General features: G+C 41.2%; 2 protein-coding genes across 7 annotated transcripts in view; both read left to right on the forward strand.

The window, feature by feature from the left end:
* sorbs1 (sorbin and SH3 domain containing 1) overlaps positions 1–14,941 on the forward strand; it is a 38,780-nt gene that overhangs the window by 19,791 nt on the left and 4,048 nt on the right. For 4 of the 6 annotated variants that reach the window (XM_077612962.1, XM_077612965.1, XM_077612964.1 and 1 more), the window contains 12 exons: positions 1,916–1,965; positions 4,258–4,436; positions 6,528–7,862; positions 8,588–8,652; positions 9,523–9,693; positions 10,104–10,150; positions 10,304–10,418; positions 10,508–10,633; positions 10,750–10,944; positions 13,045–13,140; positions 13,606–13,790; positions 14,644–14,750. In XM_077612962.1, coding sequence (XP_077469088.1) covers positions 1,916–1,965; positions 4,258–4,436; positions 6,528–7,862; positions 8,588–8,652; positions 9,523–9,693; positions 10,104–10,150; positions 10,304–10,418; positions 10,508–10,633; positions 10,750–10,944; positions 13,045–13,140; positions 13,606–13,790; positions 14,644–14,750 — 2,671 coding nt within the window. The remainder of the gene's footprint in view (positions 1–1,915; positions 1,966–4,257; positions 4,437–6,527; positions 7,863–8,587; positions 8,653–9,522; positions 9,694–10,103; positions 10,151–10,303; positions 10,419–10,507; positions 10,634–10,749; positions 10,945–13,044; positions 13,141–13,605; positions 13,791–14,643; positions 14,751–14,941) is intronic. The other 2 variants (XM_077612966.1, XM_077612967.1) reach the window with 2 other exon arrangements.
* Positions 10,950–11,764, forward strand: LOC144084799 (uncharacterized; the record flags this gene model as incomplete). Its single annotated transcript, XM_077613564.1, has 1 exon — positions 10,950–11,764. A coding segment is annotated over one exon (723 nt), but the record flags the coding sequence as incomplete, so codon positions are not given.

Consider the following 14,941-nt stretch of genomic DNA (forward strand, 5'->3'; position numbering starts at 1 on the left):
ATTCCCGCTGAAACTTTGTCATCGCCGTTGACTCACATAGCTGGCAGTTCGATTCATGTAGAGCACTGGTGTCAAACTCAGGGCCCGGGGGCTCTTCATTTTGTGTGGCCCACAAAAGTAAATCATGTGAATCAACTTCATATTTCGAGTTGAAATGCCAGCAGAGTTCTGACCGGTTTCATCACGTATAACTAAATAACTAAAAAAATATAAAAACGGTGTTACTATTAAAATAGTTGAGATATCCCAATCATATTCTGTTATCAGTTTTACTGGCCTCTGATTTAAAAACCAGTTATTGCTCAATTTGTTGTTTATATGTGATAATATAATGATACATTTATGTGGGTTCAGACTCGTAATGGCTCTCCGTTTGCAACTCTAAATACAATGTGGCTATTGTCAAAAATGACTGTGAAAGCACTCACTGATTTTACTGAATGTGTTGTTTTTAAGTCAACCTACTCTTTCTTTGTAAACCTTGGGATTTTCAGTGATCACAGTCAGATGCTTTCTTAAGCTTTTTTTAAAGGCAAAGTGACATTATGGTAATCAACAGATTAGGATGACTATACTCTTTACTTTTAAATACATTCTACTGAGGCTGCGAATGTGTGTGTGTCAGTGCTAGGTGATCTGGGGACAATCTTAAATGATGTTAATGTTGCCTGGCTGATGATGAAGTAATATCTAGTGGCAATTCTGCTCTGTAAAGTTGAGTACAGTGTATTTTTCTAATATATTATTCAAAGCGCCCAAAGTGGCGATAGAAGGAATATGTGACCATACGTCATTTTCTGTCATTTTGACGATAGATAGTCATATCGCCCAGGACTAGCTTGTATGCCGGATCTTCAGGGCCACTGAGGTGCGAGGAAGAGCATGAGATTATTCAATGACACGCATTCTCTCCAAGTTACGATGGAACATTTAGCTTTAAATAGATCAGAACACAGACCTGCCAGCGTGATGTCCTGTTCGTATAAAGAGAGGCATTTATTCGGATAGGTTATAAATGATCATTCTACCCTGGCAACTAAGGAGAAAGGCATGTTGTGGCAAATGGGGTGTTGAGAATGCTACTTGTCTGGCCAACGTTTGGGGAAGCGCCACGGTGGCGAAGTGGACACGGTATTAGCAGCAGGCTACGGTGGGGATTGTGCAATCGTATTTGCTAACAACACTTGAGCTCATATTCAGAGTGCCCATGTGGAGTCTGTTATTTTTACCTGCTGTGACGTGTGAGGGGAGCAAAGCAGCAGAAACAGTGACCTAAAATTAGTAGCCTCATTCAAAGTGCTTCTGGTTACCAACCACTAACTTTTCCCAGATTACAACTGCTCTTCTCCTTGTCATCATGTATTTACCACTCAAGCATCGGTCCTAAAGTGTATTTTCCTGCCGGAACTTGTGTCTTTCAACCCTTGAGTGTGTTATTGAGTATCAAATAAGTGTGTAACTGGGCCTGTTTACACCAGCAGCTGGTTAATTGTCCTCCGGTCTGCTCAGGCGGTAGGTAATGAGAGTGACTCAATACCAGACAAAAGCGATGGCTTCACCGGGAGACAGCAGTCCATTGGCTAAGCCTGTGACAGCCCCCTCCCAGCTTGGGCGCCCCCCTGACTGATGCAAAAGCCATCCGCCCACTCACACACCACTCCCCTTCCTCCACTCTCCTCACTGCCGTTTTTTTGCCTCTAACTTGCATGCAGGCCAAAACACACGCGTTCTCCCAGTTCATGCCAAGCGCGGTCCAGAGACGCTAAGGTGGAGACCGAAAGCCACGGCAGCGAGTGAACAGCAGAAGAAAAACGACGAGAGACTCTCGGCCATTGCTAATGCGCCTGCCTCTGTTCTAGCTGGGGGACACCATCCTGTGGATCTATCAATGACTTCTTTGTTTGGTTTGTTGCAGAGTACCCCCTCCTTCAGCCCCCTGGAAACAGCCTCCGACCTGAAGAACTAGTGAGTTCACGCTTCTCAATCTCACACAAATACACTCGCTCCTGATTATTCGGGCGTCTGGTGGGGATAAACGTCAGTCTCGGCGGGGGATTCCTGCTTCCTGAGGGGAACCTTTGAATTAGGCAGCAAGCTACCAGAACACTCTGTTCTCTGTTTGTCTTTATTTTTGGGCAAGGCAGAGGTTAGAGATTGTTTGTTCGGAGTTTATTTAAGAAAGAAACCTGAAAAGTCGCCCAGGCCCCGCATAGCTTTAAAAAAAACGTTATCGCCTACTTAGTGTTTGGCTAGACTAACCAGCTACTGGATAATTATGAATAGATGTTATCTGATATTAAAGCAAAGCCTATTCCATTGTCTCATTTGCTTCCTGTCTCTCGGCAATAAAAAGTCAAGCATCCACTGGGAAAAGAAAGTTTCCCTCCCTTTTTGGCTTCCATCTGGTACAAACGTTACAGCCGGGACTTTTGCCATTCAAAATCTCAAATTGGCATTCATTTATATTGAGTATGAACACCCTTTTTTCTATAGTTTTGACATTTGTTTATTTGCCCTCCCAGTTCAAATGAGTTGGACTTTTATCACCGTCGATGGCAGTGAGTGAGTTTATTTTGCAAGAGATTTTTGATGTTTAGCTGTTTGGGTGGAGGTTCACACATGGGCATACCAGGAAACCTCATGTCTTAAAGTGACTTTCTTCAATGGCACATATATTTAGTATGGGGTGTTTTCTCCTTTGAGGTCTGTTTGAAACAAGATGGTTATAGAAGTGTTATTATTATTTTTATTGTAAGTGTAGTTTTTGTGTAGGCAGTATTTAAAAGAAGATAAGTGGCGGTTTCCATAGCATATATTAGTCTATGTGCTGGTAATTCATTCCTCCATCCAAAGTAAAATAAGTCGCTTCCATTACGTTTATGGTCTTGAGAAGTTATCTTGGATCTCGCATTGCATCTGAACTTTAACCACAGAGCTCCTCACTGGAAGCCAAAATAATTTTATTGGCTCACTGCATTTGGGAATTCTCATATTTTTCCAGCAGCTATGAAAGAACTTTTTGTCAAGGTAGTGAGAAGGAGCATAAAGAATCCATGCGTGCTTGTGTCCAAGCTTGTAAAACTGACTTGGCAGATGTTTAGTAATGGGTGAAATTTCAGGTTTGGAATGTTTCTATAATGCCATACGCCCTGTCAGTTTAATGACCCTGTTTGTCTTGAAATAGAGCAGCGCCATGAGTGGCACGTGAGCAGGAGAATAAGAGTGAACATGAGATGCCATGCAGGTGGAAGGGATGATATACTAGAGCAGGGGTTCTCAAAGTGTGGCACGAGGGCCCCCAGTGGTTGTGTTAAACGTAACTACAGAGGATTCACTTTTAATGATGTTTGAATTGTTTCTTTTCAACAAATATAGGAGCTTCTCAGTATAATATTTAGCTCATTCATGAATTAAATTATCATACGCCCCCAAAATCTAAGCAAGATGTCACTGCTTATAAAATAAATTTTAAAAAAAAGAACTGACCTTTATTCCTGAACATTTTTGTTTAATACACTCTTTAAATAAAAATAAGGTTTAAATTATCGTGCAGTATTGGAAGCTCTGGTTTCCAGAATTGTACTCTAAAACTCTGAAAGGTTTCCTGTCAAATTCCCATCAGACATTTTTTAAGAACTCTAATTTAACTGTTATTCTTCATCAAACAACAGTTTTACTACCATAATTTTTATTAAAATAAATCTACGAATGTCTACCAGACAATACTGTCACCGAAGCACTTTGTGTGTTTTCCCTTTATTGTATATACCTATTTATTTTACATAAAATCAATGGCAATCACAATACTTTACCATAAATTTAACTTTTTTTTTTCTTTACTATGTACTTATCTGATTACTTTCAGCCGTTCCCAGCCAAAATTGGATGACCGTCTTGTGCCGGCAGCCAAAGAGTTAATGTTGTTAATGTCCTATTTGGCTCATTTTTGCAGTAAAATGTTTAAAAACCGCTGCACTACAGAATATTTATAGACCGCTGTCCCGTTGGCCTCTACAGAATGCAAAGATATCTGTACTAGTGAGTGCTTTCTCCAAGACCTCCCCCTAAATTCTGCTCTTTCTCAAGTTCCTCTCATTAGTTTGACCCCCGCACGTCTCCCAAAACAGGAATTACCTCGAGATATCCTAAATAAGAACCATATGGCAACCCATTGCCTAATTAGTATGACTGTTTATCATCAAATCCACTCCTCCGGATGAGTTACCTTAATTGCATGTCTGTTTTCCTGCTGTCTAGCACCTCAAGCAAGTCTGCACACAATGAGGTGGAGAAAGATGGAAGGTCATCAGAAAACGAGCCTCTGGCTCCAGAATCTGACCGACATGTTTACAAGACTGTTCTGGAAGGTGGCGATATTCCCTTACAAGGTCTACGAGCTCTAAACAAGCGACATGGCAGCTCATCCTCCTCGAAAGGTAACTATTAGTCAATTAACATGCATGGAAATTAGGGCCGTGAGTCTTGGGTGGAAAAGCTTAGAGAAGTGATAAGCTGAAGAAAAAAAAGCAAGAGAAAAAAAAAACTGCACTGATGATGAACATGTGTTTCCGTTCTGCTAGAGTCTGTACATCTTTAGCCAATCACCCCGCAGCATTCATCCCCAGTCACTTTTGATTTATGATCAATGACATGGATGATAACATTACCGGACATCTGCTTTGGAAAAGTGAAAGATCAAGCTTGCTAAGTCTGGATTCTAACCTTGGGAGTTTTTTCCCCTTCTCGCTCCTGTCGCGAGGAAGGTTTAGGTAGGGCAAGACTCCAAAGTCTTCCAAGGGAGGGGATGGATGAGAAGGGATGAGTGAGATAAACAAGAGCTGGGCTCTTCAAAACTGGGCAGGCCAGGGGGTGAGGTAAACAGGAGGGACACAGAGGGTGGGTGGGCTGGAGGAAGTCAGCTGTCAGTGTGAGGTCAGAGGCAGGAATGTTTGAGCACATGGCCACAGAGCAAAACACTGTGGGAGGAGACAAGATGGAATGCAAGGAAGGGAAAGAATGGGCAGAACAGGCACATGATTCAGCACTAGTCATGTAATGTTGCGTTACGTCACATGTCACCATAAAATAATATTATTGTAGTTCAACACCCCAATGATTAATAATGGAAATAATTGCGAGCAAGCATCTATATATGTAGATATCCCATTTTGAGTCATGTCAGTCACGTACACTTGTATACCAAATGTTAATATTGTGGCCCAAAATGGGATGCCCATGTATTTAATTTTTATTTAAATTACCCAAATAGTAACTTTCCAAATAAATTATTATTGCTATAAGGTACTTTCAATTCATTTATTTATTAATTAGCAAGCAAAAATAATTCACCTCTTGCTGAAAAGTTGGCAAAGTTTAGATGTAGAAATATTCCTGATACACAGAGTGGTCAACAAAAAATATCTATAAAAAAAATGCTAGATTTTATCATAAAACGTGGATATCCCGTTAACAATGTTCTAAGAAATGTCGCAATGTAACATAGACAATTGGAAATTGCCCAAACTCCAGATTAAATTTGTTCAATGACTCAACATAAACATAGCAAACTTCTTTTACTTCATTTTAAATTACGTTAAGACCCATTTTATCAACTTTAATGCAGACATTTTGAAGAAGAGCTAACTTTTGGAAGAAATCGAGTGTATAAATGGCATCCATACAGAGTCAATTTAGAGGATGATTCTCTACAATGCATCTGTTGATCCAAACAAATGACAAGCACACCGTTCAACCTTTACCAATTGACTCAGTCACTGTTTACTATCTTAAATGAATGAAAGAAATTCTTTGTCTTAATGTTCCAAAGACCACAGCCTCCTCCTACTCCGCCAAAGCAGTTTTATTGCAAAATCAGATAATTTGCCACGTGCTTTAGTTATAATAATATCAGGCAAAGCTCTCCCTTGTGTGTTTATTAGCACAGCAGACGAGAAGTGACAGATGGTACACTTACACTGCAGACGTGTGTCACACACAGCATGTGAAAGTGTCATTTCCTGCTCCCATTTGGATCACAACGTCGAGTTCAAGAGAGCAAGGAAGTATCATTACTCAGCATTTACAAATGTTGGGCTTGAAAAAAAATCCTCTTTCCGCAAATTTGTGGTGCATTCGTGGGCAATGTGGATTAAAATGTTAGGTAACTCGGTAAAGCATTTTTAAATGCTGTTATTGATACTGCAGTCAGAGTTCCGATTCCTTGACCTCCAACATTGCATAACATTTCACTGAATATTGTTAACACTTTGTTTCATATTCATGTGATCCTTCTATATTTTTGTCAATTCTTTTAGTATTTTTACAGAAGAAATTTCTTCCATCTTACTCTGTGCTGCTTCTACACCTTGATGTAAACTGCATCAAGTCTGCCCTCATGGCTTCATGTAATTTAATCTAGTTATTTACTTTAGAAATGTGGCTAATTCTGCTTTAGTGTGTTTGTGTGTGAACATGTGACCATTGTAATCTAATATGTTGTTTATTCTGTTGTCCTGCATGCTTGCCAGTGGATTATAAAGGTGGGAATGGCTGTATAGATTCACCCTGCTCATCTAAAAATAGTCAATCGGTTCCCCCCGGTAACGCAATTGCTAACCAATGTAAGAATAAGAAGCCTCTTTCTGCTGCCAAAGCCTGCATACCCCAAATCCTGCCGTCCAAATTCAAGCCCAAGTTGCTGCCGCCTGCTGGTGACACCCAGGAATGCAGGACACACGCTTCGAGGCAACCAAAGGCGCACAGCTGCGAGGATCTGTACACGTGTACCGATCTGGACCACGATGGGACAGAGAAAGAATGCTGTGGCTATTCAGACTCCTTGGAAACTCCCCCTACAGTTAAGAGATGTGCATCCGAATTTTCTAACCTGTACCGGAATATGCATCACATCCAGAGGCCCAGCTCAGTGGACAGCAGCCCCCAAGGGAGCGTCCGTAACTTGGCGTCTCTCTTCGAAGCGCCGAAGACGCAAGACGGCGAAAAGTCAGAGGCCGACATTCGGCGCGACACGGTTTTGTCACGGGTCACCGAGTTTGAAATGTTCATTCGACAGTCCACCTTGACACCCGGCCGCTCCTCCTCCTTGCCCGCGTTGAACTCCAACTCCAACCGCAGCCCAGAACACTGTGCCGCACTCTGCCTGCCCTCGGCGGTGCCAGCCGAGAGTCTGTCAGTGGTCGACGCATCCTGGACAAATGTCTGTTCTCCTGTGGAGGCGAGCGAAAGGGAGATAAAGGAAACCTTGCCATCTGGCTCTGCAAGCGTAGAGAATGACGGAGACCTTTTTAGGGTCGAGTCGACTTCCTCCGCCGATCCAGAAGTTCCGCAGGTCTTCGAGAAGAGCTCCCCGGAGAACGGCCGCAGTCCCGCCAACTTGCCTCCAATGTCTTACCCACTTCACCACCACCACCATCTACACCATCTAAACCAGCACCACTTCCCCCTGAAACCCACGAAATGCAAAGGCTCCTGTCCAGCTTCCTACACCCGCTTCACTACTATCCTCCGGCACGAGAGACAGCAAGCCACCGTCCATCGGGAGAAAAGGCCTACGGAGAAGAGGACCTTACTGCCTGGAAATCTGTTGCTCATGGGCCCCGCCCCATTCAGGGTACGGAAGAACCTTCAATCCCAACCGCCACGGAGGACGCTTTCAGCCACCAGGGTGACAACAGGCATTCACTGCACCTCTCCTGAACCCAGACCTTCCATACCTCAGCGTCTATCCTCCCTGGAGGTCCTGGAGAGGCTGAGTAATGGAGACGTCTCTGAGCAGCTGAGTAATGGACAGGGCTTGGACAGCAACGGGAACCTGCTGCGGCCGCTGGCAGCTCACCACAGAGGTGGCTATCTCCATTCCATCACGACTGTCATCTTCCTCTCTTCTTCTGTGGTCACTCATTGAGCTCGACTCTTCACCTTGTCTCCCGTTTCAACGCACCCACATCTGTTTTAATTCTGTGTGCTGTTTTTCCGAAGTGACAGTGAGAGTTCCATGCCATTTTGCGTGTGCTGCTTGATGATCTTCCATTCCAATGTGAATGAATATGGTTCCATCGAAGCATTTGAGTGACTGTAGGAGGTTCAGGCAAGCTTGTTCAGGTTCGACTCACACACAATATAAGGAGCGGTATATAAAAATGTTTATTTTGACCCTTTCTGAGACACTAAAGGGAATAGAGCCTATCAAGCATTTTAGTTATAAAGGTAAGAAACATATGTCGTACTTCTACAACCTAAATGTGTTTAGGTTGCACATTTTAGTTTCCTGAATCTCTTAATTTTCTTCATGAACACATTTGATCATTGTGTGTTCATTTTGTTTTTTCTGTTCATGCATGCTAAATGAAGTTTGGCATGGGTGGCTTTTGGTTCCGTGTGAGAGAAGTAGAGTTTGTTCAATGTGTGCATTGATCATTAATTCACTGATGATTTTCTTTGTAGTTTTTCTCATTGGAATCCGAGATTTGACTGCAATATCATCTTTTTCTACAATGTTTTGTTCTTGTGTATTTCTAAGAAGGAAATTTCTCACTGTGTATATCCATTTTTTGCTCCTTTTTGTTAGACCCATCCCCGGTACATGGTGAAAGCCAGGATGAAGTTCTGAGGAGGCGCCATGGAGACAAAGAGGTGATTAATTATTATTATTATGATGATTATTATTATTACATATGAGTCATTGCAGAATTGTAGGACACTTAGTCTTCAAAATTTCTACAAAATAGATAAATAAACTGTCACCGCTCTAGTTTTCTACTGCATATTCATCAATAACAGGTCATATTCTCTGGAGTAGACACAATCTTTTTAGGACAAACCTACTTAACAAAATCACAGCTTTTTCCTACCGTGTTGAAAAAGCTTAATGTTGTTGGATACATGATCCACCAGTACTAATTAATATTTGAAATATTATCCTTACTAAAAAAATATTTTCCCACTCTTAGAAAAGACAGCAATGAACTAAAAATGTCATTTTAGTGGGCATTAGTTCAAAGCATTCTTTTCTCTTACATTTGTAAAATGGTAAATAGATTTACTCAAAAACTGCATGACATAAAATAATCAATTTTGGAACGCCCCATCTACCCACCCCACTATCTATCAGGAGTTTTATTATTATATAATATCATCAAATATTACCCGCACAGGAATCTTAAAATCAGATTACATTCATTTGTACTTCTCAGTTTTAACACCAGATGGACCAAGTCACTTAAACAGCGGTCAAAACTTGACAACATGTTGAAATAAATGTAGGAAATTGTGTAGAATTTCAGTTCTTTTAAGTAAATACAGATATATAAAATATAATCCCAACATGATAAATTGAGCTATTTTGGTTGTCATTTTGTCTTGCTTTCAGCCTTAATTCACTGCTATTGAAAGTCACATTGCTAGAAAACAGAAGAAAATGAACTATATTGAACAACTCTATTATTGCATCAGGGGTTTAAGTTTATCTGAACGGAAAAACAGTCCAGTCTGTTTCCTTGGCAGAAAATGTTGGAGGAGCAGCGGCGGCTTAAGCGGGAACAGGAAGAAGCTGACATAGCGTCCAGGCGTCATACTGGCATCGTCCCAACATGTCACCAGTTCATCACCAATGAGCGCTTTGGAGACCTGCTCAACATTACAGATAACACAGAGAAACGGAAATCAGGCATTGAGGTACAAATACAGTCTGTTGCAAACAGGAAAAAGACAGCGGCTGCATTGTCCGTTAGTGCATGAGTCAAGCTTGAGTGGAAATACAGAGGGTTGTCTTCTGCCTACAAAATGTTTTTCAAACAAAAGGTAGTCGTAATCATTTTTTTAATTGAAAGAATGTTTCACAGAATTAAGAAAAATCCGAATTTGCTAACTTGATACGTTCCACAATAAAACACGATGAATAGAATCTTAACTTTGAAAAAATATCAAGCATATGTTTTATATTTAAGTATTGTGCAACTGTACTACATTCTCTTAGGAGTTTCTACTATTTGAACTATGAGATACAGTTCAAATATCTACTTAACAACATTATGCCAGAATTTTGGATGTCTCTTTTTCACAATTCTTTTTTTTTCCCCTCACAGAGAACGCCAGCCATGGCACGCTTCGATTTCAGAGCGGAAACTCTAAAGTAAGTGAATATAATCATAAGGTTCAGTTGTGATCCTAATACATTCACTTGATGCAATACTCTTAGTACTACAATTACATACAGTCATTGAAACGTACATGTATTCAGATGCACACATTTACTAGGATTGAATGTGTCTGGAATGTTTTTTAGGGAATTACCTTTTCAGAAGGGAGACATCGTGTACATCATTAGACAGGTGGATCAGAACTGGTATGAAGGGGAGCATCATGGAAGAGTTGGGATTTTCCCTCGAAGTTACGTTGAGGTACTTGAGCTCCTGATTAAGGGATTTCTTTTGCCTTTTAAGAACCTTTTTTTCAAAATCACTTAGATTTGCTACGTCTTCTTGCACAGCTTCTGCCCCCCACTCAGAAAGCACAGCCTAAGAAAAGCGTGCCAGTGCAGGTGCTGGAATACGGCGATGCTATTGCTCGCTTTAACTTTGCAGGAGATACGGTGGTGGAGATGTCTTTCAGAAAGGTATGACAAAGTCAACATATAGAAACTTTTTTGGCTTTTTTGTGACACCGTGAGCATATGTAAACTACAATAAACAAAAAATGGAGTTTGACACCCCTGCTCTAAAATGACTGCAGGGAGAAAGGATCACGCTTATTCGGAGAGTGGACGAGAACTGGTATGAAGGCAAAATCTCAGGCACAAACCGCCAAGGAATCTTCCCTGTCACCTATGTCGAAGTGCACAAACGACCGCGTGTGAAAAATGGCTTGGATTACCCGGACCCTCCTCTCTCCTCTTCGCCACAGCGCAGCACTAACGCTTCCCCTCAGGTAAGGACCGACAACACAACAGTTTGACTCCATCTACGTCCACCTTCACACCGTCTTTTAATTTTCATTCTTCCGTCTTGTCAAGTTTTCTCATTCTTTTTTCTCCCTCCATTTTCTTCCTCTCACACCCCCGTCTCGTAAAGTTGTATCGTAATCGGCTGACCACTTCGCCGCTGCCCCTCCCTCGCTCCCCCTGCCGCTCCGTGTCCCCTGAAGTCCACGCCGTGTCCTCTGAGTGGATCTCTCTGACCGTGGGAGGCGGAAGCCCACCTGCCGCCCCGACGCCCCCCTTGCCCCCTCTCCCCTCTGTGTCTTACCGCTGCGGCGAATACCTGCCCCCTCCTTACTCTGCCAGCCCCGTGCCAGTCATCACCGGCAGCCCATACTGCATCTCTCCCATGACCTCGCCATCTGCCTCCCCCCTACCCCCGCCGTACCCACCCAGGCCCAACTCCGCCACTCCTTACCTCACTTTCACTCCTCCTCAAGGGGAGAGCTTCCTGCTTTCCCCTCCATCTACGCATTTGTCGCGTAGCATTAGCCCTTGTGGCGGGCCGGTGTTGGAAGGCTGGCTGGAAGGTGCAGAGGGTAACGGGGGCAGTAGCTGTGCCGCCACTGGGAACAGACAAAATAGCCCCCCAGAGGTACCTTCTGCATGGTGTGCCGTGATAGAATTCAGGCTCACCCTGGGATTTTGGGACCCCTCCAATAAGTGTTTGCTGTTGTAGTGCGGCTAACATTTGCGTGTGGAAGGTTTGATCTAACACAAGGGTGTCAGACTCGGGTTGGTTCGCGGGCCGCTTTAACGTCAACTCCATTTCATGTGGGCCGGACCATTTTAGAGATAATATTTAGATTTTTTTTAATAAATTGATTAAATAAACTGGATTAAAGGGCCTGAATATTCATTTTTTATAGATCTAAAACAATGTTTATTTTAGCTTTTTTTAAAATATATTTTTAGATTTTACAAAATGATTTTTGAACTAAAAACACAGAAAAAAATTGATTAAAAAAATACAATTATTGATTTAAAAGGGGGAAAACCAGGAAATTTAATATACATCTATACTCTTCATTTTAATTTGATCCTAAAACAGAAAGTCGGCAGTCATGATTTATTTTCCCGGGCCACACAAAATGATGCGGCGGGCCAGATTTGGCCCCCGGGCCGCCACTTTGACACCTGTGATCTAACATGAGTGTTTTGGCAGTTGGATCACACTACTATAAAGGAATCGTTTAAAAAAATGAATAAATAAGTTTGGTAAAATACTGGCTTGTGCGATTGCCAGAATTTTACCCTTACTGCCAAATTGAGAAAAAAAACATTTTAAAAAGAACTACATGTTAGCAGTTTTTTTTCTTACAGCAAATGAATGTTAAAAGCGCATATGTATAACCAGTCTTTCTCATTCTTAACCCTTTTTAATGTAGATTTTTAAACTGTGACAGTCAAGGGTACTGACTACTGAGAGGATAGTTCAAATCTAGTTTCAGTCGACACACACACTTTTATGTTCTCAGGGAGTATTTATTTATTTATTTTAACTTCCAGCTTCTATCTCATTGGTCTAAACATTCCACTACCAAAATGGCAGTGTGGTTTTGAGACTTGGTAAAGGAGGAAATGATTAGTTTAATAGAAATAGTGTAACATTTACAATTAGAGAAGCACAATAGTACTGTTTTTGTTTTACTCTACCCTTTTTTCAAAGTAATATTCTCGCAACTGTACTGACCATTATTTTAGCATAAATTAAACTTCATTTAAACGACGTGCTATTGGTACAGGTTTGCATGCCGTGTGCAACTAACCCAAAATTGTTGAGATTGGCGCTTATGTTTCTCGTTATGATGCGTTATGTTATGCATCTGAGTCTGATCTTTTGTTTAATCGCTAATTCCTTGGACATACAGTATATTTGAATCCGTGGCATAGATGGAAATAAGTGACTTAAAGATGTACTGCTTAAGATGTAGAGCTCTTCTCCAAACCGTGTTATTCCGTGATTTTAAATGGGACTACGGTGATATGCTAAGAATGTAAGCTCTTTTTTGGTGGTCTTAATTGGTAATGTGATGTCGTTTGTCTTGTAGCCCCCGCCAAATGACATTGATTACCACGGCCGCAACTCCAGAAGCCCTGTCATGCTGTTTGATATCCATGATAACAACAACGTAAACTCTTTGGCGGTAAGTGTCTTCCTCAGTCGATCTTCAACCAGAATTCTGTCTGACTTTGTAGAATTAATAATTTAACCAATTATATTTATTTAAAAAACATACAGTTTGAATCCTTCCTGTTCATCCATTCAGCATTGCCACAAAAAAATTAACTGCAATCTTAACAGCTGCATCCATCTCTTTTATTAAATGCTGCATGCAAATAATATAGTTTCAGAATAAATACACACACTAATAATTCATTTTTCCTTCACATGAACTCATACTGCTGTCTTGCTTCTCCATGCTTTCCTTCCTGGTCTCCACATTCACCTGCTCTTCTGTGGCTTTTAACGGATCACTTCCCTTTCCTCTTTTCTACTTTTTGGGCCTACTTTCCTGCCCCAATTTTCTGCCTCACTCTTTTAACACCTTCATTCACTCCCCACATTTCAACCTAAACTTCTCCTGGGACTCACCTGCTACTACTACTAGGCAGTGTGTAATGAAATCTTGAATATAACTGAGATCTCAGTGAGCTACTGCAGCAAGTTGTCCCAGCACCCTCTCGACGCACTTCACAGACTGCACTGCCACCCCAGTAAACAATCTGTCATCATTTCCCAGCAACCCCTGTCCCACAGCAGCAGTCCGGAGCCCAGCCGTCTCAACGGTGGAATGTAAGTAGGACCATAAATGTGTACATTTGGGTGTCACAACAACATATTGGGCTCAGAACTATTTCGACATGTGGTCATTACGACTGTACTGTAATAGGAAGTGAAAATGAAAGCATGCATGGAATTGCTTCAGTACTTGCAGGCACACAAAAAAAAAGAATATTTCAATAATCAAATGTGGTGGGAGCTTTAAATCTCATTATACTTGTATAATGACAATAAAAGCATTCAATTCAATTTAATTCAATATATGGGCAGGGCGGTAGAAATCTCGGCAATGCAATGGTATAAAATGTATTGTGTTATAGTGTTTACTAAAAAATGATTTAATATCAAAAGCAAACTACTGATTCTGGCTCAATGAAATTAAACAATTTTGGTGTTGCTGCAAAAATATGGTATACTTTTTTTCCTCATGTTTGAGCCAATTCAAGGAATCAATTTTTTTTATTACTATTTATTTTTTAAAAAAGTTTTTTTTCATTGCCATGCTCAGCTGTCAATATCTTGTAATTTCAAAATACTCATTTGGATTACTTGGCACATTTTGTCAGGTTGGTTAGGGTTAGGGCATTTCAGTTAGAAGTTATTGTAACATTTGTGAACAAGATGATGTCATTTTTAATCCATAGGATACATTAAAATGTGTTTGTAAGGTAAAACCAAAGCTTTTAAAACAAACATCATTTTTTGATGCAGTCCCCACTCAAGAATGTCCATTCTAAAGAAAGAAAGAAAGAAAGAAAGCAAAGCCATATGGTGGATTTGATTTGTCATTGGTTTGATTGATACCTTTTTGCGGCACTCAAATGTCCGCCCTGTCTTAGTGTCTGTCTCTTTTGCTCCGCTCCAGTTTCCAAGCTCTGTACAGTTACGCGCCGCAGAACGAAGACGAGCTGGAGCTGCAGGAGGGAGATCTCGTCAGCGTCATGGAAAAATGCGATGACGGCTGGTTTGTTGGTATGTACCGCAGGCCTCACATTCCTAGAGAATGCAGTCAGTCTTCCTGTGTCGTATTGTATGCGTCTATATTGGGCTTCTGCCGACTGATGTGAATCCTTTTAACCCTTTCATGCATGAATTAGGATTTTTTTTTGTTTCCTTACATTTTTTGATGACATTTTTATACATTCATACTTGTAGCTCGCAAG

Source organism: Stigmatopora argus, chromosome 11 (assembly GCF_051989625.1).
Source record: "Stigmatopora argus isolate UIUO_Sarg chromosome 11, RoL_Sarg_1.0, whole genome shotgun sequence".
In the NCBI taxonomy this organism is placed as follows: domain Eukaryota; kingdom Metazoa; phylum Chordata; class Actinopteri; order Syngnathiformes; family Syngnathidae; genus Stigmatopora; species Stigmatopora argus.